General features: G+C 39.7%; 1 protein-coding gene across 1 annotated transcript in view; it reads left to right on the forward strand.

The window, feature by feature from the left end:
* LOC128663628 (V-type proton ATPase subunit B, brain isoform) overlaps positions 1-27,878 on the forward strand; it is a 176,402-nt gene that overhangs the window by 22,148 nt on the left and 126,376 nt on the right. Inside the window, exons 3-7 of the mRNA XM_053718045.1 lie at positions 361-459; positions 927-1,020; positions 5,357-5,434; positions 7,046-7,185; positions 7,435-7,536. Of these exons, the coding sequence (XP_053574020.1) occupies positions 361-459; positions 927-1,020; positions 5,357-5,434; positions 7,046-7,185; positions 7,435-7,536 (513 nt within the window). The remainder of the gene's footprint in view (positions 1-360; positions 460-926; positions 1,021-5,356; positions 5,435-7,045; positions 7,186-7,434; positions 7,537-27,878) is intronic.

Genomic DNA, 27,878 nt, shown 5'->3' on the forward strand with positions numbered 1-27,878 from the left:
ATAAATTATATCTTAATTGTTAATTTGCGACTGTTAGGAGTTAATCCTGGATCAGTTGAACATTAGTTTGAAACCATATTCTGATAACTTCTTTTAAACCCTTGAGAATTTCAGTCACAAATTATTGGCAGCAGAATTGAAAGATAATTAAAATAGTGCTGAGAATACAATATACCTGTATACTCGGTTTCAAATATAAACAGTTTTTCACTTGCTTATTTAGTTCCAACTGTTCTTAATCCTCTTAATATGATGGCACTTACAACAGATCAAATATCTAAAATTCCCTCACTAGTACCTAAATACTATAGTCTCTTCATGTGTGAGAACATTGTTTAAATCCTGTTGTCTTTTCTTCAGTTTCCTAGGTATTCAGAGATTGTGCACCTTACACTGCCAGATGGTACAAAGAGAAGTGGGCAGGTACTGGAAGTCAGTGGATCCAAAGCTGTGGTACAGGTGAGACATACTACAATAACAAGATGTGATGTTTGGTATCTAAATTGATTATTTTCATCTTTGCTTCGTAAAATTAAAGGGCCACTAAAACAGTAGAATGGCATAAGCAATACATGAATAATACATAGATGATGCAAAATCACTTGGTTTTAATTTCACGAGTATTAGATTTTTTTTTTTTCCCTGACAAATTTCAAAGTTAGTTTTATTTTCCTTCCACTGCATCATGTGACAGCCATCAGCCAATCACAAAATGCATATACCACTATTATGAGAATTGTGCACATGCTCAGTAGAAGTTGGTGCCTTAAAAAGTGTGCACATTAAAATTCATTTCCATTATCTACATAAGTTGTTTAAAATTGTGTGCTCTGTCTGAATCATGAAAGTTTTTTTATTTTGACTTTAGTGGTCCTTTAATCTCTTCCTCTCATACCATATTTCTAACTGTGTGGTTTTCTCTGTAGGTATTTGAGGGCACATCTGGTATTGATGCAAAAAAAACCTCATGTGAGTTCTCTGGTGACATTCTGAGGACCCCAGTCTCTGAAGACATGCTTGGTATGTATCTTATTATGCATATCCTTATCCTTTATCTAACCATTACACTGCCTACAGAGCTCTAAGTGATCAGATCAGTTCAAGTCCCTCTTTGCCATGAAAATGAACTTAATCCCCCAAAAAACATTTCCACTGCATTTCAGCCCTCCTACAAAAGGACCAGCTGACATGTCAGTGATTCTCTCGTTAACACAGGTGTCAGTGTTGACGAGGACAAGGCGGGAGACCACTCTGTCATGCTGATTGAGGTAGAAAAACAGACTGGAAGCTTTAAAAGGAAGTCTGGTGCTTGAAATCATTGTTCTTCCTTTTGTTAACCATGTTTACCTGCAAGGAAACCCCGTGCAGTCATCATTGCTTTACACATAAAGGGATTCCCAGGCAAGGATATTGCTGCTGCTAAGATTGCACCTAGATCAATCATTTATCAGATCATTAAGAACTTCAAGGAGAGAGGTTCAATTGTTGGGAAGAATGCTTCAGGGCGCCCAAGAAAGTCCAGCAAGCGCCAGGACCGTCTTCTAAAGTTGATTCAGCTGCGGGATCGGGGCAGCACCAGTGCAGAGCTTGCTCAGGATTGGCATTACTCAGATGTGAGTGCATCTACACGCACAGTGAAGCAAAGTCTTTTGGAGGATGGCCTGGTGTCATGAAGGGCAGCAAAGAAGCCACTTCTCTCCAGGAAAAACATAAGGAACAGACTGATATTCTGCAAAAGGTACAGGGATTGGACTGCTGAGGACTGGGGTAAAGTAATTTTCCCTGATGAATCCCCTTTCCGATTGTTTGGGGCATCCGGAAAAAACCTTGTCCAGAGAAGAAAAGGTGAACGTTACCATCAGTTCTGTGTCATGCCAACAGTAAAGTATCGTGAGACCATCCATGTGAGGGGTTGCTTCTAATCCAAGGGAGTGGGCTCACTCACAATTTTGCCTAAGAACACAGCCATGAATAAAGAATGGTACAAAAACATCCTCCAAGAGCAACTTCTCCCAACCATCGAAGAACAGTTTGGTGACTAACAATGCCTTTTCCTACATGATGGAGCACCACGCCATAAGGCTAAAGTAATTACTAAGTGGCTTGGGGATCAAAACATCAAGATTTTGGGTCCATGGCCAGGAAACTCCCTAGACCTTAATCCTATTGAGAAATTGTGGTCAATCCTCAAGAGGCCGGTGAACAAAAACCCACATATTCTGAAGAAATCCAAGCTTTGATTATGCAAGAATGGGCTGCCATCAGCCAGGATGTGGCCCAGAAGTTGAATGACAGCATTCCAGGGTGAATTGCAGAGGCCTTGAAAAAGAAAGGTCCACACTTATTGACTCTATGCATGAACTTAATATAATTGTCAATAACAGCATTTGTCACTTATGAAATGCTTGTAATTATACTTCATTGTTTTTAGATCTTTCTGTCAGATGTTACTATGGTATACTGAAGCAGCAGACTCTGAAAATTAATATTAGTCATCCTCAAAACTTTTGGCCAGAAGGACTTTAACCCATTAAGGAACAATGACGTACAGGGTACGTCCTACAAAAAAAGGTCCTTAACGACCAAGGACGTACCCTGTACGTTGTCGGTGTTTGAAAGTGGTGGAAGCGATCCTGAACGCTTCCAGCTGCTTTCATGTTATTGCAGTGATGCCTCGATATCGAGGCATCTTGCAATAACATTTTCTAGCAGTCCGATGCAGAGAGAGACACTCTGTGGCCCTTTCTGCATCGGACATCGATGGCCATGATCGTTGGTTGGTGGGAGCTGATGCAGGGAGGTGGGTTGGCCGCCATCGGTGAAAAAGGGGGGGCGGGATCGTGTGCGGGGGTGGTTGCGGGTGGGAACCCTACTCTATGACACAAAAAATGTTTATAGTAAGGTGGGAGAGAGGACTGTGGAGAGTGGGAATTTTCAGGTAAGGGATTTGAGAGAGGGTGGGGGGTTGGATATTGAGGGGGAAGCTACACTACAGAAAACATTGAATCATTTTTTAATAAAACATAAAAAAAAAACATTTTATTTCAAACTGGGTACTGGCAGACAGCTGCCAGTACCCAAGATGGCGCACATTAAGGTAGAGGGGGAGGGTTAGAGAGCTGTTTGGGGGGGGGAAATCAGGGAGGTTGGGGGCTAAGGGGGGATCCTACACAGCAGAATTATGTTTGTTTTTAAAAAAACAACAAAAAAAATACTTATTTTAGTACTGGCAGACTTTCTGCCAGTACTTAAGATGACTGGGACAATTGTGGGGTGGTGGAGGGAAGAGAGCGGTTTGGGAGGGATTAGGGGGTGTGATGTGTCAGATGGGAGGGAGGCTGATCTCTACACTAAAGCTAAAATTAACCCTGCAAGATCCCTACACGCTACTTAAAGGATTACTTTCTGTTATAATTTTTAAGCTAAACAACTAACATATTAAAGTTAATAAACATTAATTAAAACCTACTGACCTATATTTTCTCCAAAACGAAGTTTCATAACGTTCTAAAAGTTATATATTTTATTCGCCGATGTCACATTATCCTGCCCACTATTTTCAGCACTGAGTGTTCAAAATACTTAAACCAATAACTTTGTGTTTAAAGCGCCATTTTGAAACCTAGGTATTGTAAACGGATTGGTACAGAGCAAAGGATACCCACGGAGTGGGTTTGGAAAACAATTAAATTTGCAGACAAGATTTCTGATATACGGTAGAGATATGTTAATGAAATGCTATTGATAAAAAGCGTATTTGGGGTAGTTAGTAACAGGCATAGAAAATATTTACTTACAGTGGCCCTTTAATTAACCCCTTCACTGCTAGATATTATACACATGTGATGCGCAGCAGCATTTAGCGGCCTTCTAATTACCAAAAAGCAACGCCAAAGCCATATGTCTGCTTTTTCTGAACAAAGGGAATCCCAGAGAAGCATTTACAACCATTTGTGCCATAATTGCACAATCTGTTTGTAATTAATTTCAATGAGAAACATAAAATTTGTGAAATTTTGTGAAAGTGAACGATTTTTTTTATTTGATCGCATTTGGCGGTGAAATGGTGGCATGAAATATACCAAAATGGGCCTAGATCAATACTTTGGGTTGTCTACTACATTACACTAAAGCTAAAATTAATCCTACAAGCTCCCTAATTAACCCCTCACTGCTGGGCATAATACACGTGTGGTGCGCAGTGGTATTTAGCAGCCTTCTAATTGCCAAAAAGCAACGCCAAAGCCATATAAGTCTGCTATTTCGGAACAAAGGGAATTCCAGAGAAGCATTTACAACCATTTGTGCCATAATTGCACAAGCTGTTTGTAAATAATTTCAGTGAGAAACCAAAAAATTGTGAAAAAGTGAACGATTTTTTTTATTTGATCGCATTTGGCGGTGAAATGGTGGCATGAAATATATTAAATTTGGCCTAGATCAATACTTTGGGTTGTCTTCTAAAAAAAATATATACATGTCAAGGGATATTCAGGAATTCCTGATAGATATCAGTGTTCCAATGTAACTATCGCTAATTTTGAAAAAAAGTGGTTTGGAAATAGCAAAGTGCTACTTGTATTTATTGCCCTATAACTTGCAAAGAAGATGTAAACATTGGGTATTTCTAAACTCAGGACAAAATTTAAAAACTATTTAGCATGGGTGTTTTTTGGTGGTTGTAGATGTGTAACAGATTTTGGGTGTCAAAGTAAGAAAAAAGTGTGGGTTTTTTTTTCCATTTTTTTCCTCATTTTATAATATGGTATCGTTAGAAAGTCCATTTAATGGCGAGAAAAATGGTATATAATATGTGTGGGTACAGTAAATGAGTAAGAGGAAATTTAGAGCTAAACGCAAACACCGCAGAAATGTAAAAATAGCCTTGGTCCCAAACGGTCAGAAAATGGAAAAGTGCTGTGGTCTTTAAGGGGTTAAAGGGACTTGAAACACAAAACATTTCTTTCATGATTCAGATAGAGAATACAATTTTAAACAGCATTCCCATTTGCTTCTATTATTTAATTTGCTTCATGCTTCAGATATATTTTGTTGAAGAAATAGCAGTGCACATGGGTGAGCCAATCACATCACATGAGGTATCTATGTGCATCTACCAATCAGCAGCTACTGAGCCTATTTAGAAATTCTTTTCAACAAAGGATATCAAGAAAATGAAGCAAAGTAGATAAAAGAAGTAAATTGGAAAGTTTTAAATTGCATGCTCTTTCTAAATCATGACAGAAAAATATTGGGTTTCATGTCCCTTTAAGATGTTTAATCCCTTTGCTGGATTTGGTTGCCCTTTGCACTTTAAATATATGTATTGAAATTAATTGATCATCTTTCTTTTTAGGACGTGTGTTTAATGGTTCAGGGAAACCCATTGATCGCGGGCCTACTGTCTTGGCAGAGGATTATCTAGATATCATGGGTAAGTTTTCCTACCGGGTTGTGTGTCAAGGCACATTTGTTTGTCACCCTTAATACAACATATATACATTTTATATTTTCTCAGTACCTATGCTTTTCATGTGCTTTTGAAAATGTGTGTGTGTCAGCATCTGACCTTGTTGGCCTTCTTATCTCTAATCACTCGTGTCATGCACACATCGCCATATTCATGATATGGGGCCTCAAGCGTCTATTGCATTTTTAATAAAATAAGTGCGATGTTTTGCAAACTTAGTCATTCAGTATATCATATTATTGACTTTTTTTTACTGTACCAACAATTGTTTGTATTATATTAAATTAATACCAGGCCAGTAGGGTCCAAACATCTTATTTCACTACTGCAATCTGCTTTTAACAACGTTGAAGAACGTTGAAGGGACTGCATGCTCTTTGGTCAAATGTAGTTGATCTTGTTTAAAGGGCCATGTTGAGATCTGTGCATATCCTAAAAGGGCTAATTAAGTAAAAAATAGTTTGTATAAAAAAATTGTTTAAAAATTGCTGGCAAGTATTTTAAAATAATTTTCAAAAATACTTAAATAGCCATGCTGTCTGGAGCAGTCTGCTCCACCTCTTCCTTATCAGTGTTTAGACAGAAGCATTGTATTTCAACTTAGTTCACAGCTCCTAGGCATGCTCCAGCAGATAATCACTGTGCACTTTTGCATTTTACCAAAGCAACCATAGATATAGATACAGCCATAGAAGGAAATGTGTGGGGAGAGTTAGAGCATTACAATTTGGAAACTTAAAAGAAAGGGTTAATGGCGAGGAACTGCGGTATAAATTTTATAAATTTAAAGTAATTAAAGTATATTTTATATTTTGCCTCTATCCCAATTTGTTTTATGTCCCTTTATGTCACCAACTCGGTATAGACCAAGCATCTGCACACCCTAGTATTTCCTGCACCATATTTTTTGATGTTTTACATACAATGGTGTTAGCCTCTCATGCTGCCGCCCCCTCATGTGAACACAGATTGCAAAGAAAAATGTCAGTGTTTGACTTGTCTGTAAACTGGACCTTTTTCCCAGGCACTGTGAAATTTCTGTATTGTTTGGTCCATGATAAAAAATATTTACTTGTTTTTCCCATGAATAAATGATTTAAAGACTACAATTCTTTCATGGAGACTACACTTTGCCATTTGAAGTTTGACTTTGTTTTTGCTTATTGGGATGGACGTTCATTGTTCAGCTGGGCTTAAATGATGGATGTTGGTGTTCTATGCCATAATGATGATACCTGAATGTATTGGTCTTCTGATGAGGTGGTCACTTTAGGGATGCCTGGTTTTGCTTTGTATAAAAATTATTCGGTTTCAGAAAATCTCTTCAGTAACTCATAGTGCTGCCTTTTATTAATTCAGCTTAGCTGAAGTTTTTTGGCACTCAGAACTTAATAATGTAATCAGATGATGCTTATTCAAGAATACAATATACTACTTTTTAATAAATGATAAATTAAAACCAGGTGTCGATGGCAAAGTCAGACTTTTTAAGCCTACTGCATCTCTTCCCTACTAACACTTTATGTACTTCATTGTACTTCTTGCTTGTTTATATTATCACCTTGTCCTCTACAGGGCAGCCCATTAACCCCCAGTGCCGAATCTACCCTGAAGAGATGATTCAAACTGGGATCTCTGCTATAGATGGTATGAATAGTATTGCCCGTGGCCAGAAGATCCCTATATTCTCAGCTGCTGGTCTTCCACATAATGAGGTGAGTTGAAGTATGTGGAAACTTCACATGGAAAGTAACAAGGACAAAATGAGCTTTTAAGGGGGTCTTGCAAACGTCATGGTAAGAGAGAATTAAATGCTTAGTTACTGTAATTTATGAAGGGCCCTTAAGGAAGGATTGAGTCAGTGGATTTGTAAACACATAATGAATGGTGAACATGATTTGTAGAACATAGCAATAGATATCCTGTAATTGGGAAAGACCCTAAGGACTCTGTTGTCTTGCTAGATTGCAGCTCAGATTTGCCGTCAGGCAGGATTGGTGAAAAAGTCCAAGGACGTCATGGATTACTCAGAAGAGAACTTTGCTATAGTCTTTGCAGCTATGGGGGTAAGTCTATCACTCTTTCTCTGCCTATTATAATTACTATTAAATTATGAAGCGCTGTCAAATTCTGTAAAGCGTTGTGTTGAGGCAAAAATTACAATTGATAGTAAAAATACAGATTCTTAAAGGGACACTGAACCCAAATGTTTTCTTTTGTGATTCAGATAGAGCATGAAATTTTAAGCAACTTTCTAATTTACTCCTATTACAAAATTTTCTTCATTCTCTTGATATCTTTATTTGAAATGCAAGAATGTAAGTTTAGATGCCGGCCCATTTTTGGTGAACAACCTGGGTTGTCCTTGCCAATTGGTGGATAAATTGCATCAACCAATAAAAAAGTGCTATCCAGAGTCCTGAACGGAAAAAAAAGCTTAGATGCCTTTTTCAAATAAAGATAGCAAGAGAACGAAGAAAAACTGATAATAGGAGTAAATTAGAAAGTTGCTTAAAATTGCCTGCTCTATCTGAATCGCAAAAGAAAAAATTTGGGTTCAGTGTCCCTTTAAAAGGACACTGTACCCACATTGCTTAAAATTGCATGTTCTATCTGAATCACAAATGAAACAACTTTCTAATTTACTCCTATTATCAAATTTTCTTCATTCTCTTGGTATCTTTATTTGAAATGCAAAAATGTAATTATAGATGCCGGCCCATTTTTGGTGAACAACCTGGGTTGTTCTTGCTGATTGGTGGATATATTAATCTACCAATAAAAAAGTGCTGTCCACAGTTCTGAACCAAAAAAAAGCTTACATGCCTTCTTTTTCAAATAAAGATAGCAAAAGAATGAAGAAAAAATGATTAAAGGAGTAAATTCGAAAGTTGCTTAAAATTGCATGCTCTATCTGAATCACAACATTTTTTTTTTTTGGGTTCAGTGTCCCTTTAACCCTTTGAGTGCTAACGACAGCTCTGAGCCATCGCAGAGTTTCCCACTCTGGTGCTAACGACGGCTCAGAGCCGTCGCTAACACTCTCCCACCTTGAGGGAGATCTGGGGGCTCCCACCCGCTCCTACCCTGGCGATCGTGCCTGTATAGTGACAGGCATCGCCGGGGCTTCACGTTTTGCGTGGTGATGTCACGCACAATGAAGTGATGACGTCACTGCACAACTTTATTAACAAAATGACAGTTAAGTATAGGAAAAGGGGGCATGCTGCTTAGAAGCCTGTATCTCAGGCATCTAAGCAGCTACAGACCCCCAAGACCCACCGTTGGAAAGGTAATCGCTTAACCTTAAAAAAAAAAAAAAAAATGGAAGAAAAAAAACAAACTTTAAACAGCTTAGCACCCAGGTAGGAAAGTGCTTAGCACTCAAGGGGTTAAGCATTGATTGGGTTGAAGGGTGTGAAGACAGGTTTGTAGCTGCTGTAGTGAGACAAGCAGGTTATTTTTGTAAGGATGAAAAGGAGCTTATATAAATAAAATTAACTGTAATGTATTCAAGTGTTTAAAGGGACATTCCAGCCAAAATTGAAATGCACATCAATGCATTTTTTTCTTTTAATTAGAATGTTTTTTGCAATATACTTGCACAATAAATGACAGCGTTTACTAGAAGTGCTTTTCTAATGCATGTAAGACGTACACCAGCATTTTAAACAGTATGTCTACTCTGGGAACTGGCAGTGGCTGGGATCTTGTAAACGGAGTTATTGCAACACAATACAAGGCACCATCGTCTCTCTGATCAGTCACACTATTTAAAATGCTGGTGTATGAAGCATATTTAAAACTGTCTGTTGCAAACTAAAAAAAAAAAGGGTTCTAATTGTGCAATTTTTAACCATTTTGCTTTAGTTGTCTTATGTTCTTTTGGTTTTCTTTCAGTTTTCTCTTAATTTATTGTATACCATAGTGTTGTGACATTGTATTTAGTTGCTGATGTGATATTCCGCTTTGAGCCTTTTTTGGGGGGATTTAGGATTTTATTTTATTGCAGTGATGAGGAAGGAGAACTTTGACCTCTTGGAACCTTGAAGCAGCAAACATGCTGTACCAACTACCCTCTGACCTATGTTAGGGTTGTATGTTTGATTTTGGGCTTGGTATAGAGAACGTCAGTGTGCAGGAATATTTCATGATATGGATATATGCACTATGGCAACGCTCCAAACATCCTTATGTTTTCTGTTTAACCTGTTCTAAATGCATCCTTTCAGGAATAAAAAAGCTTCTTACAAATGCTTTTTTGACTGCTTAGGACGAGAACGATTCGTCATGCAAAGTGCTGACTGTAAGCGCATGATCAGTGATTCCCATCATTAAAGAGAATCGCTGATCACATAACCGCATCAGCGATTCCCCTTAACCGCAGGCCTGATTGTTGGTAGTGTAGTGAGCGCCACTCCCAGAGCTGCTTGGGAGTGCCAGTAATGCCACCACAAATGTAGTTTATTTTCTAGTAGACAAGATTTATCTTTTTTCTTTCATGGTGTTCACTGTTACCACACTGTCATCTAGCTATACAAAGTGTTTTTATTTCTGTACTGCACAAAAGGAGCCTCTCTATTATAACCCCCAAAGCACATATAGGGCTTTATTTCACGTGTCTACCCTTGATGACAATTTAATAAGGTGATCACAGTAACAGCTGTGGTCACCTGGCCATTTTCAATATTATTGACAAAAATCTTAACAAAAATGTACTGTTTTTCTTTTACAAGATATGACGAGTCCACGGATTTCATCCTTGTGGGATTTAACCTCCTGCTAGCAGGAAGTGGCAAAGAGCACCACAGCAGAGCTGTATTTATAGAGCCTCCCTTCCCTCCACCTCCAGTCATTCTCTTTGCCTGTGTTAGTGATAGGAAGAGGTAAAGTGATCGTCTCTTCACACTTTTTCCAAATTTTACTTATTTGATACTTTTGCTTCTTCTGAGGCTGTTTTTGGGAGAGGTTCTTCAAGCAGTGGTGCCTTCCGTTTATGTTCCTGTCTTGTCCCTCCCTTTCATCCGTGTCCTGTAGCTTTGGTATTGTATCCCACAAGTAAAGATGAACTCCATGGACTCGTCATATCTTGTAAAAGAAAACAAAATTTATGCTTGCCTGATAAATTTATTTCTTTTACGATATGATGAGTCCACGGCCCACCTTGTCATTTTTAAGACAGGTATGTACTTATTCTTATTAAACTTCAGTCACCTCTGCACTTTTGGCTTTTCCTTTCTCTTCCTAACTTCGGTCGAATGACTGGAGGTGGAGGGAAGGGAGGAGCTACATATACAGCTCTGCTGTGGTGCTCTTTGCCACTTCCTGCTAGCAGGAGGTTAAATCACACAAGTAAGGATGAAATCTGTGGACTCGTCATATCGTAAAAGAAATAAATGTATCGGGTAAGCATATTTTTTTTTTTTTTTTGTATCAGCAGCTATCTTATGTTATGAAATATAATAATGATATATTATGAATCTGCTGGGCTTGCTTGAAAAAAAAATTTTGTTGGTCACTCACTGTAATTTGACACAGTAGGGTTGAAAAGTAAGTAGCAAAAAAGCTGAAAATGGGCTCAGCAGAAAAGGGTTAATATCCCTTATGTCCCTTATAAACTGACATGTGTGGCTAGTGTTAATATCAGACTAGTATCAATCATTGAGTTATGCCAACCAGAGTCCTTTTCTTTGAGAACATATTGGATGGATCTGTGCATTCAACAGTTTTGTTCACTGTGGGATGAAAAAGGTGGCCCCTCACAGCATTCAGCTCTTTTCGGAGCCGGATTTATTCTTATAAAAATGGGAACACATTAAGATCTGGTGTGTTGTGTTAAAAAAAAAAAAAAAAAAATCTGAAAAAAGCCAAATGGTGCAAAGGGCGGCCACCTTCCACATTTAGCACTGAACGAAATTGCCGAATGCATATATCTAATTTTGGATAAACTGACTATTATCCAATAAACCAGTCTTTGTATTTGTAATTCTTTTATTAACCCAGTACTCTTGTCAGTTAGACCCTCAGTTTTTGCAGTCAATCACATTGAAAAGGGTTTGAAAACCTGACCAGTTAACAATGATCACCATTCCAAAACATTTAAATTTAAACACAAAAAAATGTTCAGCAGAACTTTTTTTTTTAAATTGATGAAGCTACTTCAATCTATAGGAGACACAAATTAGAAAATGATTAACCGCAAAATTTAGTTAAACGCTTAAAACCATACTTTGCAAATTCTTGTGAAAACCTACTTAAAAAGACCATATAGGGATCAATAGATTTGGAGTCAAAATGAATGTAAAACTTGACGCATTTGTTAATACTAATGATGGCTGCTTAATAATTTGCAATTTTTCACTATACCAGTTATTTTAATTGAAATAATTTTTTTATTGCAAAAACATATACAAGGTATATCACATCTTTTACATTTTCCATATACATATCTACATCTCCATTTTCTGAAAAATGTCTCTGAAAAATGTCTCTCAGTTAGAAGTCTATGATATTTCTTATGTTTCCACTATCAGAGTTTGAAGAAAGCAAAGTTCACCAGTGGAGTAGTTGATGGTTGGGTAGTCAGATCTGTAAGTTCTAATAGTTAGTGTGATTATACCTGCGCTCCACATTAGCACCATGGATTAGGGGATATAGCAGATCGTTATCAGAAGATTTGAAATTTTCCTTGATATCCCCTTTCTCTCCATGCCACTCTGCTGCATTTTCTTAAAAAAACTTTTCTATCTATCCCTCCCCTTCATTAAATTATAACAACAATAAACTTTAAACTTTCCCCTTCCCCCCTCACTCAATGCATCTTTAAAATATCAACTTGCCTGCTCCTCCATTCCACTCGCCATCGCTCCGGGGGGAGAGTCCCACCTTTCCTACTTAGTTATAGCTATCTACAGTCGTTTTTCTTCCTCTCACCCCTGGAATGTTATGGGTCCTATCTTGGTGTTAAGTTAGTTGTGCGTCTACCCTCTCAGTCTATGTCTGGTTAGTGTCCGCTTAAGATCCAGTAATTCCAGATCTTTAAAAATTGCTCGTGGTTAGCTTGTATGAATGAGGCTGTTTCAGATAGTTTGTGAATTAATTTAATTTTTTCCATAATCTCTCCCCATGTGGGTGTTCCTACCTTCCAGTAACTTGCCACACATATCCTAGTAGCTGTACAGAGAATGTGTATAAATGTGTTTGAGGCTGAATTGAAGGGTTTTATATGTTCATTTAATAAAGCTTGGGTCGCGGTCAGAGTGATGTTTTCTGAGAGCACCTCACTCAGCAATTTAGATAACTTAGCCCATAGCAGTTGTACCCGAGGGCATTCCCACCACATATGTATATATGTTCCTGCCTCCTCGCATCCTCTATAGCAATTTCTACTGCCAGCTTGAGTGTAGTGTGAGGTGACCATTGGAGTAAGATACCACCTATAAACAGTTTTGATGCAATTTTCTTTCAGATCTGCACTGATCATACCTCTGCTTGAGCTCTTAAAGATGTCTTCCCATTCCTCTTTGGAATGTGTTATTTTGATATCTCTTTCCCATTTCTCCATTAAAGGAGATTTGGAAGAATGTTTGGCTGATTGTAATGATATGTATAGGGTAGAGATCAAACCTTTATGACGGGAATCAGTACTACACAGCTTCTCTAATGTCGTTGTGTGCTGTCTAGGTTGTTTATGTAGGGCCTTATTTATAGTAGATGCAATCTGTAGGTATAGGAACCAGTGCAGTTTGTCTGGTAGTATTTTTTCTTGTATTTGTAGCTAATTTCCCTTTATGAAGAAAGTCTGCTAGTCTATAGAGCCCCTTATTTGCCCATTTACCGATTAGTCCCTGATGTTCAGGGTTCATCAGTGTCCTTAATGGCCTTATTAATGAGTCAGATGGTAAAAGTTTTAGTTTGCCAGTTAACAAGTGCCACATTGACAACATTTCCCCAGTTATTTTTGAGGCTGTAGTTAGTTTAAGAATATCTTTCGGGTGTTCCCAAAGTATATCTTCTGATTGTTTATAACCTGTTATTAAAGTCTCTACCTTTACCCAAATCAATTCTTTTTGCTTTTTGCTCATTAAGGTGGTCTGTGCTAGTCTCGCTGCTTGATAATAATTAAGCAAATTTGGTACCCCTACTCCCCCTAGTTGTTTATGTTGCATTAACACTTGTGAAGGTATCCTAGCTTTTTTATTTCCTCTTATGAATCTGATCAGATCCATCTGAAGTTTATTTAATTCTGGTAGTGGGATCTTAATCGGTAGGGCCCTAAAAAAATACATTAGTCTAGGGAGGACATTCATCCTGACCGCCGATAATCGGTCGTACCAGGAAAAACCTCCAGCTTTCCATTTTTTAATCTCCTTTCTAATTGTTTTATACAGAGGTACATAGTTTAATTTGTATAGGTTTGATGTATCAACCGACAACTTAACTCCCAAGTATTTAATTGCCCCTGTAGCCCACTCAAACAAAAAATTGGTTGCAATAATCTTTTTGGTGTGGTCAGGGAGGGCGATAGATAGTGCCTCGCATTTTTCCTGATTTATCTTATATCCTGATATATCAGCATAATCTTGTAAAATACGATATAAATGGGGTAGGGATTCCAGTGGTTTGGTCAGGGTAAGAAGGATGTCATCTGCAAATAAAGAAATTTTAAATTCCTCGCTACCCAACGAGACTCCGTGTATTTCTGAGGTCAAGCGAATCACTGCTGCTAGGGGCTCTATGCATAGGGCAAATAAAAGTGGCGATAAGGGGCATCCCTGTCTTGTCCCATTTTGAATGTCAATCCTCTTGGATTGGTAGCCTGCCGCTCTAATGTGGGCAGTAGGATTAGAATATATACTTCTTATAGCCTGAACAAATGGTCCACTAAATCCCAATTTACTCAAGACCTCAAACATAAAAACCCAATCTATTCTGTCAAACGCCTTCTCCGCGTCCAAGGACAGGACCAGAGAAGGCGTTTTTGTCTTATGGAGGTAGTCAACCAGGGAGATCGTACGTCTTATATTGTCAGGAGCCTCTCTTCCGGATATAAATCCCACCTGGTCTGGGTGAATTAGGGTCGGTAGATGTGATTTGAGTCTATTTGCCAAAATTTTACTAAAAATCTTTATATCTTGGTTGATTAAGGATATGGGCCTATAACTTTGGCACAATTTTGGGTTTCGTCCTGGCTTAGGGATCACCACTATCTTAGCCTGTAAAATTTCTGTTGAGATTGCTTTACCTTGTAGGATGTTGTTGCAAAATGTTACGTGTGGGGCTAGAATTGATTTGAAAAGTTGATAGTATTCACCTGGGAACCCGTCTGGGCCAGGTGCTTTTCCTGGCTTGAGCTCCTTAATGGCTACAAGGAACTCCCTGGCTGACACCTCCGCATTCAGTTCGTCCCTAATCGTTTTATCAATAGGTGTTAATTTAGCCTCATCTAGGAATCTATGTAGCGTCTGTCTTGTCTTATCGTTTTGCGTAGTTTTGTTTCCGTCATAAAGTTGTGCGTAATATTGAGCAAAGCTATCGGCTATTTCTTGGGGATTCGAGGTACATGTGCCATTATCTTTTTGTAGGGTTGGTATAGAAAAGGATTTTGTCTGTTCTCTAAGCTTATGTGCTAGATACTTATCTGGCTTGTTAGAGTAGAGAAAATAATTTGCTTTCAGTCTGTGAGCTGCCCTTAGAGATGCCCTATTCATAATTGTTGATAATTCTACTCTCTTATACCAGTTATTTTAAAGGGACATGAAACCAAAACTTTTTCTTTCATGATTCAGATAGTGAATACAATTTTAAAAAAAAGTTCCAATTGACTTGTTGTTTAATTTGCTTCATTCTTCAGATATCCTGGCAATGCACGTGTGAACCAATCACATGAGGCATCTATATGCAGCCACCAATCAGCAACTACTGAGCTTATTTAGATATGCTTTTCAACAAAGGATATCAAGCGAATAAAGTAAATTAGATAATATACGTACATAGGATAGATGTTTATAATTGCATGCTCTTTCTAAATCATGAAAGAAAAAATGTGGGTTTTATGCCTCTTTAATTCAATAGATACGCAGTTAATTTCAATATAATTTTTATTTTATCATTAACAATTACATTGTTAAAATGTATTTTTTTTTTTTTATTTAAAGTGATAGTAAATCAGTGTGTTTAAAGGATTACTTTCTGTTATAATTTTTAAGCTAGACAACTAACATATTAAAGTTAATAAACATTAATTAAAACCTACTGACCTATATTTTCTCCAAAACAAAGTTTCATAACGTTCTAAAAGTTATATCTTTTATTCACCGATGATGTCACGTTATCCTGCCCACTATTTTCAGCACTGAGTGTTCAAAATACTTAAACCAATAACTTTGTGTTTAAAGCGCCATTTTGAAACCTAGGTATTGTAAACGGATTGGTACAGAGCAAAGGATACCCACGGAGTGGGTTTGGAAAACAATTAAATTTGCAGACAAGATTTCTGATATACGGTAGAGATATGTTAATGAAATGTTATTGATAAAAAGCGTATTTGGGGTAGTTAGTAACAGGCATAGAAAATATTTACTTACAGTGGCCCTTTAAGAAATGCTAGGATTTACCATCACTAAAAATGTTGGTTTAGAGGTGGAAAGTCACCTCATTGAAGAAGAGCACTGTGCTGTGGGCAGCCGGAGGCTCTGACTTTAGCGAGGTGCTGCGGCACAGACAGGGTGAGTTTAGCACCCTTTTTTTTAAATAAATGACCACTTTAAACTCAACATTATTTTTAGTGATGGTAAATCCTAACGTTTGGTAAACGCTTGGATTTACCATCACATTAAACCTCCAAACATTTCATTGTAATTATAAATGAACATTTAGATGATTGTATTAATGTGTGTACATTACCCATTTAGATTTTTAAGTGTGATTTGGACTTTTTAAAAAAAACAAAAACAACAACTTTAAATTAAAAAATAAATGAATCAAGACTTCCGGTGGGCAGGCACTGAGTATGGCGGTGTGAAGAAGAGCTCCTGAGTTCAGCCCCTTTGCACAAACAACGATTAGTTGATTGCAGATGAGTCATCTGTCAATCAATTGCTGAAAATGGCGACTGGAGCTTCAGCTCTTATCAGTGTAGCGTTTATAGTGAAATAGCTCTGAAGATAAGTATATTCTAAAAATGAATGAAACTCATTTTAAACTTCAATCGTTTCACTTTAGGTAAACGATTTAACTTTACATTCACTTTAATAATCTTGAACATACCAAACTTAAGACTAATTGGATAGCAGAAATCGTCTCTGCACCTTATAACAACTTCAGTAGAGGGGTGACAATACTTTTCCGTAAAAACTTACATTACCAAATAGACACCACAATCATTGACCCAGAGGGAAGGTTATTTGTGAATTTCAAGTGGCAGGAAAGATGGTATACCCTGTGCAATGTATACGGTCCTAACCACCGCAATTTATACTTTTGGAAAGCACTGACTAGACGCTTAGCACCTTTTTTTTAGACACAACTCTCATCCTTGCGGGTGATACACCCAACTCAGTGCTAGATAGATTTAAAGATCCGAACAGCCATAAACCTATGAAACCAGCCCTCATCCGAACACATATTCAGTAAAGATCTTTGACACATTCTATTCGGTTCTTGGTGTCCATGATATCTGGATAAGCCAAAACCGTACGGGACAGGACTTTACTTGTGCGTCCCGAGCACATAACTCACTATCACGCATTTATCTATTCCTTACCTCTGTTTCTTTAGAGTTGTTAGTCACTAAGACAAAAATACAGAACATCACTATATCGGGCCATGCCCCTATTTCCCTGAGACTCTTCCAGGTCCCACAACCTACTAATAAACTAATCTTCCACTTTCCTAAACACCTACTAACGTCCCCTGACTTTCATATGTACCTCACAAGACAGTGGGATGATTTCATATCTAATAATTCATCGCATCTATCAACCACAGAATTTTTTTGGGAAATAGCTAAGACTTTTCTAAGAGGTGACAATATCGGCTACCTCACAAAAAAAAGCTTACATAATAGTAAAGAGAAATTCCATGACACACTAACTCAAGCTTATTTAACTTATTGTCAAACTCCTACTCAAACCCACAGGCTCACATATTTTCAGGCCAAAAAAGACAGACACTTTTCTGCTCCAAAACACTGCATTTCAAGAGGTTAGGAGATAGGGTAGATTTTTAAGGCATGGAAACCGAACGGACAAGTTCTTGGCTTCTTTGATCAAAATAAAACAAGCTAACAGGGGTATCTCAGTTCTTCGAAAAGATAATTCCATAATTTATAATATAAATTACATAGTGGCCGAATTCAAACTACTTTTCTGCCTTATATACTACACAACCAAATAATACTGACGCTCAGACTAGATTCTGGAATAGTCACCCTCCCCAAACTCTCCAAAGACTAAATTGACTATTTAAATGCCCGATCACACAAAATGAAATGCAGCTAACGGTTAAAACACTCTCGGGAAAGCCCCCGGCCCAGACGTTCTTCCTGCAGAGTTTTACTGCATGCTAAATTGTCAGGTCTCTCCTGTCCTCACTCTAGTGTTCGACCGTTACTTCACACATTAATAGCAACCTTCCACAATCTTTTCAGCATCTAATATCACTGTTCTACATAAAACGGGTAGATATCCTACATTACTGGAGTCTTAGACCTATTTCTCTACTCATTGTAGACTATAAATTGCTAATGAAACTTCTAGCTAATTGACTTAAACATATCTTACCGGGTTTACTGCACACTGACCAAACTGACTTTACAGCTGGCCGTTCCTCGGTTACCAATATCCAATGCGTTCTTCACGCGGTGACCCATTACTGGATGTCAGAGTGGAGAGGCAAGTGCTGATCTACCGAAGGCCTTCCTGCTGTCCCTGGACGCAGAGAAGGCCTTCGACAGAGTGGAGTGGGAACACTTATTTCACACTGAGGCAGTATGAAATAAAAGGCTGCTTTATTGAGCTTATCAAAAATATATACTCTAACCCAATTGCATACCTCTTGGTCAGCAATCTCTATTTCCCTCCTGTACATCTTCAAAGAGGCACTCGTCAGGGCTGCACATTATCCCCGCTTTTATTTAACCTTGCCCTGGAGCCCCTAGCGATATATCTCAGATCTATATTCCCTGGAATTGATTTACACTCACAAACTGCAAATTGCCTTATATGCAAACACTTTTCACACACACATTTGGAGGAAGCATTGCTTTCACAGATATCGCTGCATTTTTTGCTACTGCCACTGAAATTCCATCCTCTCCGATGACACATCCGATGTTCAGACATACTATTAACATGGGCGAATGGTCACTAAACACTTAAACATTGACCCTTCTCACTCCTCCTACCTACCTATATGAGGAAACCCGAGATTCCCTCCAGGCACCTTTATACCCTATTTTTTCTAACTGGAAACACCTGGGTGTGGATAACCTAAGTAAAATGTTAGACAATTCTACAGTAATACCCTTCGATATTTGTCGAACCTACTCTATCTCCACAAATCAAAGATTCGCCTACTTCCAGCTACGTCACTACATTAACCAAGTCCTGCACAGTTGTAACTCATTTTTGGACCTCACTCTGTTGGGCCCCGTATATACCATGTTTCGTTCACATAACTTTTCTATATCTCCAATATATAAACTACTAATACAATCTAAACTCGCTAACTCAAAGCAAAGCATTGAGAGAGTATGGAACAAGCAAACCACTAGAATTAATTCTATTAATACTATATATAATAGTTTAAGACTAAACTGGACTGCGACTTTAGCAGCAGACCTTAGATAATCAGATTAGGATAATATACCAGGATTATATCACCCCAAATAGATTAAGCAAACGGAGAAACAATTTTATCTTTCCAATCTGTGTGGCAAGTACTCCTTTCCAGACTCAGACTTTCGACATTACCTATGGTACTGCCCCAAAATTCAGAGGAGCTGGAGTTGCATTTCCTTCTGACTCTCCAGAGTGCTGGGCTGGCAACTTTTGCTTACAATTTCCCATATTTTATTCTTTGAGCAACTTCCTTGTGACAGGCGAAACCTAAAACTGATGACTAATGTTATACTATTAGCTAGGAAATGTATATTTTGCAAATGGTTACAAAAGGAAGCACCCTCTATTGCATTTTTAAAACTACTTTTGAAATATGTAATATATGAGCAATTTGACACTATGTTGAATTTCACGCTTTCTTGACAAATGGAAATTGTATCTGGAATCTCTAAATCTTCCAACCAGGAGACAACTGTTATACCCCTTCAAAAACACAGTATACATGATGGAGGCAAACCTTAGAGGAGAATGGAACGTATGGGAATGATAGGATAGTTTTATTCTTAACTGGTAACCTTTATTCCACTACAACATCACCTATCTTTGAGTTATCTTGGTAATTGGCTCTCAACGGGTGAACACTGACCGCATATTTACTCAAATCTGTTTGTGGTTCCCAAAAAAAGAGGGAACCTTCAGACCGATTTTAAGATCTCAAATGTCTAAACAAATTTCTCAGAGTCCCATCGTTCAAGATGGAGACCATACAAACTATTTTGCAAATGATCCAGGAGGGTCAATATATGACCACCGTTGACTTGAAGGATGCGTATCTTCACATTCCCATCCACAAGGATCATAGTCAGTTTCTCAGATTCGCCTTTCTGGACAAACACTATCAGTTTGTGGCCCTTACTTTCGGGTTGGCCACAGCTCCCAGAATCTTCACAAAGGTGCTAGGGTCCCTTCTGGCGGTTCTAAGGCCGCGGGGCATAGTAGTGGCGCCCTATCTGGATGATATTTTGATTCAGGCATCAACTTATCTAACCAAATCTCACACTGACATCGTGTTGGCTTTTCTAAGAACTCACGATTGGAAAGTGAATATAAAAAAGAGTTCACTAGGTCCACTAACAAGAGTTCCATTCTTGGGAACTCTGATAGACTCGGTAGACTTGAAAATATTTCTGATGGAGGTCAGAAAGTCAAAGATTCTAAATACTTGCCAAGCGCTTCAGTCCCTTTCTCAGCCATCAGTGGCTCGGTGTATGGAGGTCATTGGATTAATGATAGCAGCAATGGACATCGTTCCGTTTGCACGCTTTCATCTCAGGCCACTGCAGCTGTGCATGCTCAGACAGTGGAATGGGGATTATGCGAATTTATCTCCTTAGGTAAATCTGGATCAAGAGACCAGAGACTCTCTTCTTTGGTGATAGTCACAGGATCATCTGTCCCAGGGTCTGTGCTTCCGCAGACCAGCATGGGTTATAGTGACGACGGACGCCAGCCTCTTGGGCTGGGGTGCAGTCTGGAATTCCCTGAAGGCTCAGGGTGTTTGGACTCAGGAGGAGTCTCTTCTACCAATCAATATTCTGGAACTGAGAGCAATATGCAACGCGCTTCAGTTGGATTTGGCCAAATTCATAAGATTCCAGTCAGACAATATCACGACTGTAGCATATATCAATCATCAAGGGGGAACAAAGAGTTCTCTAGCGATGATAGAGGTTTCAAAGATAATCCGATGGGCGGAGACTCACTCTTGCCACCTATCAACAATCTATATCCCAGGAGTAGAGAACTGGGAAGCGGATTTTCTAAGTCAGACTTTTTATCCGGGGGAGTGGGAGCTCCATCCGAAGGTGTTTGCGTCATTGATTCATCAATGGGGCACTCCGGAATTGGATCTGATGGCATCTCGTCAGAATGCCAAACTTCCTCGTTACGGGTCCAGATCAAGGGATCCCCAAGCTGTACTGATAGATGCTCTAGCAGTACCTTGGTCGTTCAACCTGGCTTATGTGTTTCCTCCATTTCCTCTCCTGCCTCGTCTGATTGCAAGAATCAAACAGGAGAGAGCTTCAGTAATCCTGATAGCGTCTGCGTGGCCACGCAGGACTTGGTATGCAGATCTAGTGGACATGTCATCTCTGCCACCGTGGAAACTGCCATTGAGACAGGACCTTCTCATCCAAGGTCCATTCCAACATCCAAATCTAAATTCTCTGCAGCTGACTGCCTGGAGATTGAACGCTTGATTTTATCTAAGCGGGGATTCTCTGAGTCGGTCATTGATACTTTGATTCAGGCTCGAAAGCCTGTCGCTAGAAAAATTTACCGTAAGATATGGTGTAAATATCTTTATTGGTGCGAATCCAAGAGATACTCATGGAGTAGGGTTAGGATTCCTAGGATTTTTTCCTTTCTCCAAGAAGGATTGAAGAAGGAATTATCAGCTATTTCCTTAAAGGGACAAATTTCTGCTTTGTCAATTTTACTACACAAGCGTCTGGCGGATGTCCCAGACATTCAGTCTTTTTGTCAGACTTTAATCAGAATCAAGCCTGTGTTTAAACCTATTGCTCCGCCATGGAGTTTGAATTTAGTTCTCAATGTTCTTCAAGGGGTTCCGTTTGAACCCATGCATTCCATGGATATTAAGCTTTTATCTTGGAAAGTTTTGTTCTTAGTTGCTATCTCTTCTGCTCGAAGGGTTTCTGAGCTTTCTGTGTTACAATGTGATTCGCCTTATCTTATATTCCATTCTGATAAGGTGGTTTTGCATACTAAACCTGGATTCCTTCCTAAGGTTGTTTCAAATAAGAATATTAATCAGGAAATTGTTGTTCCTTCCTTGTGTCCTAATCCTTCGTCTAAGAAGGAACGTCTGTTACATAACTTGGACGTGGTTCATGCCTTGAAGTTTTACTTACAAGCGACCAAGGATTTCCGTCAAACATCTTCTCTATTCATTGTTTATTCTGGAAAGCGTAGGGGTCAAAAAGCTACGGCTACCTCTTTCTTTTTAGCTGAAAAGCATCATCCGCCTGGCATACGAGACTGCTGGACAGCAGCCTCCTGAAAAAATTACGGCTCATTCTACTAGAGTGGTGGCTTCCACATGGGCTTTTAAAAACGATGCTTCTGTTGAACAGATTTGTAAGGCTGCGACTTGGTCCTCCCTTCATACTTTTTCCAAATTTTACAAATTTGATACTTTTGCTTCTTCGGAGGCTATTTTTGGGAGAAAAGTTCTTCAAGCAGTGGTGCCTTCCGTTTAGGTATCTGTCTTGTCCCTCCCGTTCATCCGTGTCCTGTTGCTTTGGTATTGTATCCCACAAGTAAGGATGAATCCGTGGACTCGTCGTATCTAGTAGAAGTAAAGGAAATTTATGCTTACCTGATAAATTGATTTCTTCTACGATACGACGAGTCCACGGCCCTCCCTGTCATTTTAGACAGATTATATTTTTGTTTTCAAAACTTCAGTCACCTCTGCACCTTTTAGCTTTTCTTTACTCTTCCTATACCTTCAGTCGAATGACTGGGGGTGGAGAGAAGAGAGGAGCTATATATACAGCTCTGCTGTGGTGCTCTTTGCCACTTCCTGTTAGCAGGAGGATAATATCCCACAAGTAAGGATGAATCCGTGGACTTGTATCGTAGAAGAAATCAATTCATCAGGTAAGCATAAATTTCCTTTTCCTTCCTAAGATAGGGAGAGTCCACAGCTTCATTCCTTACTGTTGGGAAATACAGCACCTGGCCACCAGGAGGAGGCAAAGACACTGCAGCCAAAGGCTTAAATATCCCTCCCACTTCCTCATTAACCCAGTCATTCTTTGCCTTTTGTCACGTTAGGAGGTGGCAGAGAAGCGTCAGAAGATTCGGAGAGTCCTGAAAAAGGGTATCTGCCATTTGAGATAGGACTGAAGTTTTAAGTAGTCATGTCAACCTCTCAGTGAGAGTATTGATGAAAGTTAAAGTCTGGAGATGCAGGGAAAGTTTTTCTGCGAAACCATCCAGTCTACTGCTAAAAGCTCCTAAGCAATAAGTGTTGACGAGTTTCACTGCCTGCTTTCTCTCACTCAAGTCCATGTCAGAAGCGCTGATATAAGACTGTCACACTTGAGAGGCTGTGTTCTGTTCCAAAGCATGGATCCTGGAGGTAAGATTGTTTAAATTTTTATACATAAAACGCTATAACAGGGTCACAGTGTGGCTCCTTTATACCTTGATAGGATCCAGGGTTAATATTCTCTGAAGGGGGTTTATTTAACAGTTGGGGTTAATCAGTGTATTATTTACATGCTGCTTTGTGTGATTTTTTTTTTTCTGGGCCGATAGACTGTTTTTAGCTTGAACAAACAGGTTTCACTTTTAAGTTTAATTTTCCTTTTTGAAAGTGTTGCACAGCTCCAATTACTTGTTGTACTTGTAATAACAGGGGAAGTACTGTCTTGCACTCCATGTGACCGGGTGTGGTCTATGTTGATTTCCTCCATTCCGGCTGAGACTTGAACCTGAGGAGAGTGTTTCCTCTGTTAACTGTCTGGGTCTAGGAGGTGGCGAGTGCCCCAGCCATTGGGATTATAAAGGTGCAGTTTTCTATAATAAAAAACGATTTTATTTGTGTCCTTCTGTGGGTATAACCTGAGCTATGGAGGACTCTGACACGTTAGAAGATACTCCTTCTGTACTAAATCATACCTGTTTATATTGTGAGGAGGCCGTGGTTTTCCCGCCCACTCAATTATGTTCCACATGCCATAACACCATTATAAAGTCTAAGAAGGGAGACAAGCCTGCTAAGGCCATTAGTCCCTCTGAGCCGTCTACCTCTCAGGACTCGGCATCCCCTGAGATTACTACCCTTGCTACATTATCCACTCCACATGTAGTTCCCCGTAGTACATCTAATCCTCAATCCGGAGAGGACCTTCTTCCTGCGGACTTTGCTGCGCAGTTACAAATGGCAGTGTCTGCGACCCTCAGTGCATTAGCTCGCTCTAACAAACGCAAGAGAAAGGTTAAACGTAGGTCTCCTGACCCGGAGTCATCTAAATATTTATCCCAGTTATCCAATGATGAGTTGACCTCTGTAGCTTCAGAGGGTGAACTTTCTGTCCTTGGCATCTAAGCCTCCTGCTGCGGAGGAACCGTCCTTTAGATTTAAAATTGAGCACTTGTGTTTTTTTTTTAAAGGAGGTTCTGTCTACGTTAGAGGTTCCAGAGGCCGCGCTGCCTGAAGAACCTATTATACCTAAATTAGAGTTTACGAAGACAGGAAAGTTCCTTTGACTTTTCCTGTGCCGGTTAAGATTGCAAACATTATTAAAAATGAATGGGAAAGAATTTGTTCTTCCTTTTCCCCCTTGTCTATTTTTAAAATGTTAGTGCCAGACTCTCAACTGTAATTGTGGGGCACCATTCCTAAGGTGGAAGGTGCTATTTCTACGCATGCTAAATGTACTAATATACCTCTTGAGGATAGTTCTTCATTCAGAGAGCAGATGGATAAGAAAATGGAAACCTTTCTGAGAAAGATGTTTCAACATACAGGATTTTTGTTTCAACCGGTGGCTGCAGTTGCTGTGGTTGCCAGAGCGGCTACCTACTGGTGCGACTGTCGTAACTCATTGAGGTGCAGTCTACCCTTGAGAATATTCAATACAGAATTAAAGCTCTGAGAATTGCTAATTCTTTATCTGAGTTGCGAACATGCAAATTATTCGTCTAAATACACAGTCCTCTGGCTTTGCGGTCCTAGCCCGCCAGGCACTCTGGTTGGTCTTGGTCTGCGGATATGACTTCAGTCCAGACTCCTTTCTCTTCCCTTCAAGGGAAAGATTTTATTTGGTCCAGGCCTGAACTCCATTATTTCTACAGTTACCGGAAGCATGGGTGCCTTCCTACTGCAAGATAAGAACAAGTCTAAGGGACGACTATCTCATTTTCGTTCTGACAAATTCCAACGACAACAGTCCTCCAAGCCCAAGCAACCCAATAGTACTTGTAAGCTGGCTCAGTCCTGGAATAGATCTTAAGCAGAATAAGAAGCCCGCCAAAAACAAATCTGCATGAAGGGGCGGTCCCCGATCTAGGATCGGATTGTGTAGGGGGCAGACTGTCTTTTAGCAGACGACTGGTTCAAGGATGTACAGGATATGTGGGTCCTGGAGGTGGTATCTCAGGGATTCAAGATAGGATTCAAATCTCATCCACCAAGGAGCAGATTCCTTCTCTCCAACATGTCTACCAGACCAGAAAAGAGGGATGCCTTTCTAGGGTGTGTTTGGGATCTATCCTCAGGATTTGTTGTCCCGGTGCCTATCGAAGAAAGAGGTTTGGGGGGGGGGGGGGGGTTTCAGACCTTTTCGTGGTCCCAAAGAAAGAGGGAACTTTCCGCTCAATTCTGGACCTAAAATGCTTAAACAAATTTCTGTGTCCATTCATTCAAGATGGAGACGATAAGGTCCATCCTTCCTTTAATTCAGGAAGGCCAGTCTCTGACCACTATAGATCTGAAGGACGCTTACTGTCATGTTCCAATCCACAGGGAACACTTTCAGTTCCTGAGGTTTGCATTCCTGGACCAGCACTTCCAGTTCATTGCCCTTCCGTTTGTCCTAGCTACTGCTCCAAGAATCTTTACAAAGGTTCTGGGGGCTCTTCTAGCCGTTGCCAGAACTCGGGGGATTGCAGTACCCCCATACTTGGACAATATTCTGGTGCAAGCACCATCCTTTCGTCTTGTGGAAGAATTCTCGGAATCTCTTCTCAGTCTTCTTCAATCACATGGATGGAAAATAAACTTGGAAAAGAGTTCTCTTATCCCAAGTACTAGGGTGGAATTCCTGGGTACTATAATAGACTCCCATATCCATGAGGATATTACTAACAGACCAGAGATGTTGCAAGCTAACTTCGGCATGTCTTGCCCTCCAGACCACCTTGAGTCCCTCTGGCTCAGTGTATGGAGGTGATTAGTCTCATGGTCTCCTGCATGGAGATCATTTCTTTTGCCAGGTTCCATCTCAGACCTTTACAACTGTGCATGAGGCAGTAGAACGGCGATTATTCAGATCTTTCTCAACAGATTGTATTAGACAGCCAGTCGAGAATCGCTCTTGGTGGCTCTGTCCAGATCATCTGTCCTGAGGGACATGCTTCTTAAGACCATCCTGGGAGATTGACTACGGATGCAAGCCTATCCGTATGGGAATATTTTTTGGGTGCCAGGAAGGCAAAGGGCTTGTGGACTTAGGAGTCTTCCCTCCCGATCTATATTTTGGAACTACGGGTAATCTTCAAGGATTTGAAGGCTTGGCCAATTCTGGGTTCGTCCCAGTTTATCAGATTCCAATCAGAAAATAGAACCTTGGTGGCTTACATCAACCATCAGGGGGGAACGAGAAGTTCCTTGGCAATGAAGGAAGTATCTCAGATTCTGGAGTGGGCGATCCACATTCCGGGTGTGGACAACTGGGAGGCGAATTTTCTCAGCAGGCAATCCTTCCATCCAGGGGAATGGTCTCTCCATCCTGAGTTGCTTGCAGAGATATGCAGCAAGTGGGGGGCGCAGGAGATAGATCTCATGGCGTCCCGTCTCAATTCCATGCTACCCAGGTACGGGTCGAGGTTGAAGGATCCCCAAGCGGGTCTAATAGATGCTCTAGCAGTGCCCTGCAGGTTCAAACTTATATCTTTTTCCTCCATTACCGCTTCTTCCTCGAGTGGTGGCCCGCATCAAGCAGGAGCGGGTATCACTAATCCTGATTACTCTATCGTGGCCGCGAATGACGTGGTTCGCGAATCTAATGGGGATGTCCTCATCTCCTTCGTGGTCCATTTGTTCATCAAAATCTAGATTCTCGGAGGCTGACTGGGTGGACGCTTAGTCTTAGCTAAGAGGTTTCTCTGAGAGTGTCATTGTTACTCTTATTCAAGCTCGTAAACCAGTTACTCAGCGTATCTACCACAAGATGTGGAGGACTTACTTATTCTGGTGTGAAGAGCGTGGTTTTTTCTGGCACAGAGTTGAGGTTGCCAGGATCTTATCTTTTCTCCAGGATGGGCTGGAGAAGGGCCTTTCTGCTAGTTCCCTGAGGGGACAGATTTCGGCCCTGTCGGTTTTATCCACCAATCAGCAAGCGCTATACACAGTGCTGAACCAAAAATGAGTAGGTTGCTAAGCTTACATTCCTGTTTTTTTAAATAAAGATAGCAAGAGAACGAAGAAAAAATGGATATTTGGAGTAAATTAAGAAAGTTTGTTAAAATTGCATGCTCTTACTGAATCATGACAGAAAAAAATGGGTTTAGTGTCCCTTTAATGGTAAGTGTAAAAAACTGTATTTCCCCCCAGGTATTTTGCTAAAGAATTTTCAGAGATGCATAAGCTACAAATGTGGTGTTTTTTTTGGTTTGTTTTTTTTTTAAACATAGGTTTTGGTGTTTACTTCTGCAATGTATAAGGCTCAGGGTTTCCCAGTTTCTCTTTATTTATAGAGCGCACTTTGTCATTGGCCTGTAATTCCAGACTAAATCTCTATAGTGTCTTC

This window comes from Bombina bombina, chromosome 6 (genome assembly GCF_027579735.1).
Source record: "Bombina bombina isolate aBomBom1 chromosome 6, aBomBom1.pri, whole genome shotgun sequence".
Classification (NCBI taxonomy): Eukaryota; Metazoa; Chordata; class Amphibia; order Anura; family Bombinatoridae; genus Bombina; species Bombina bombina.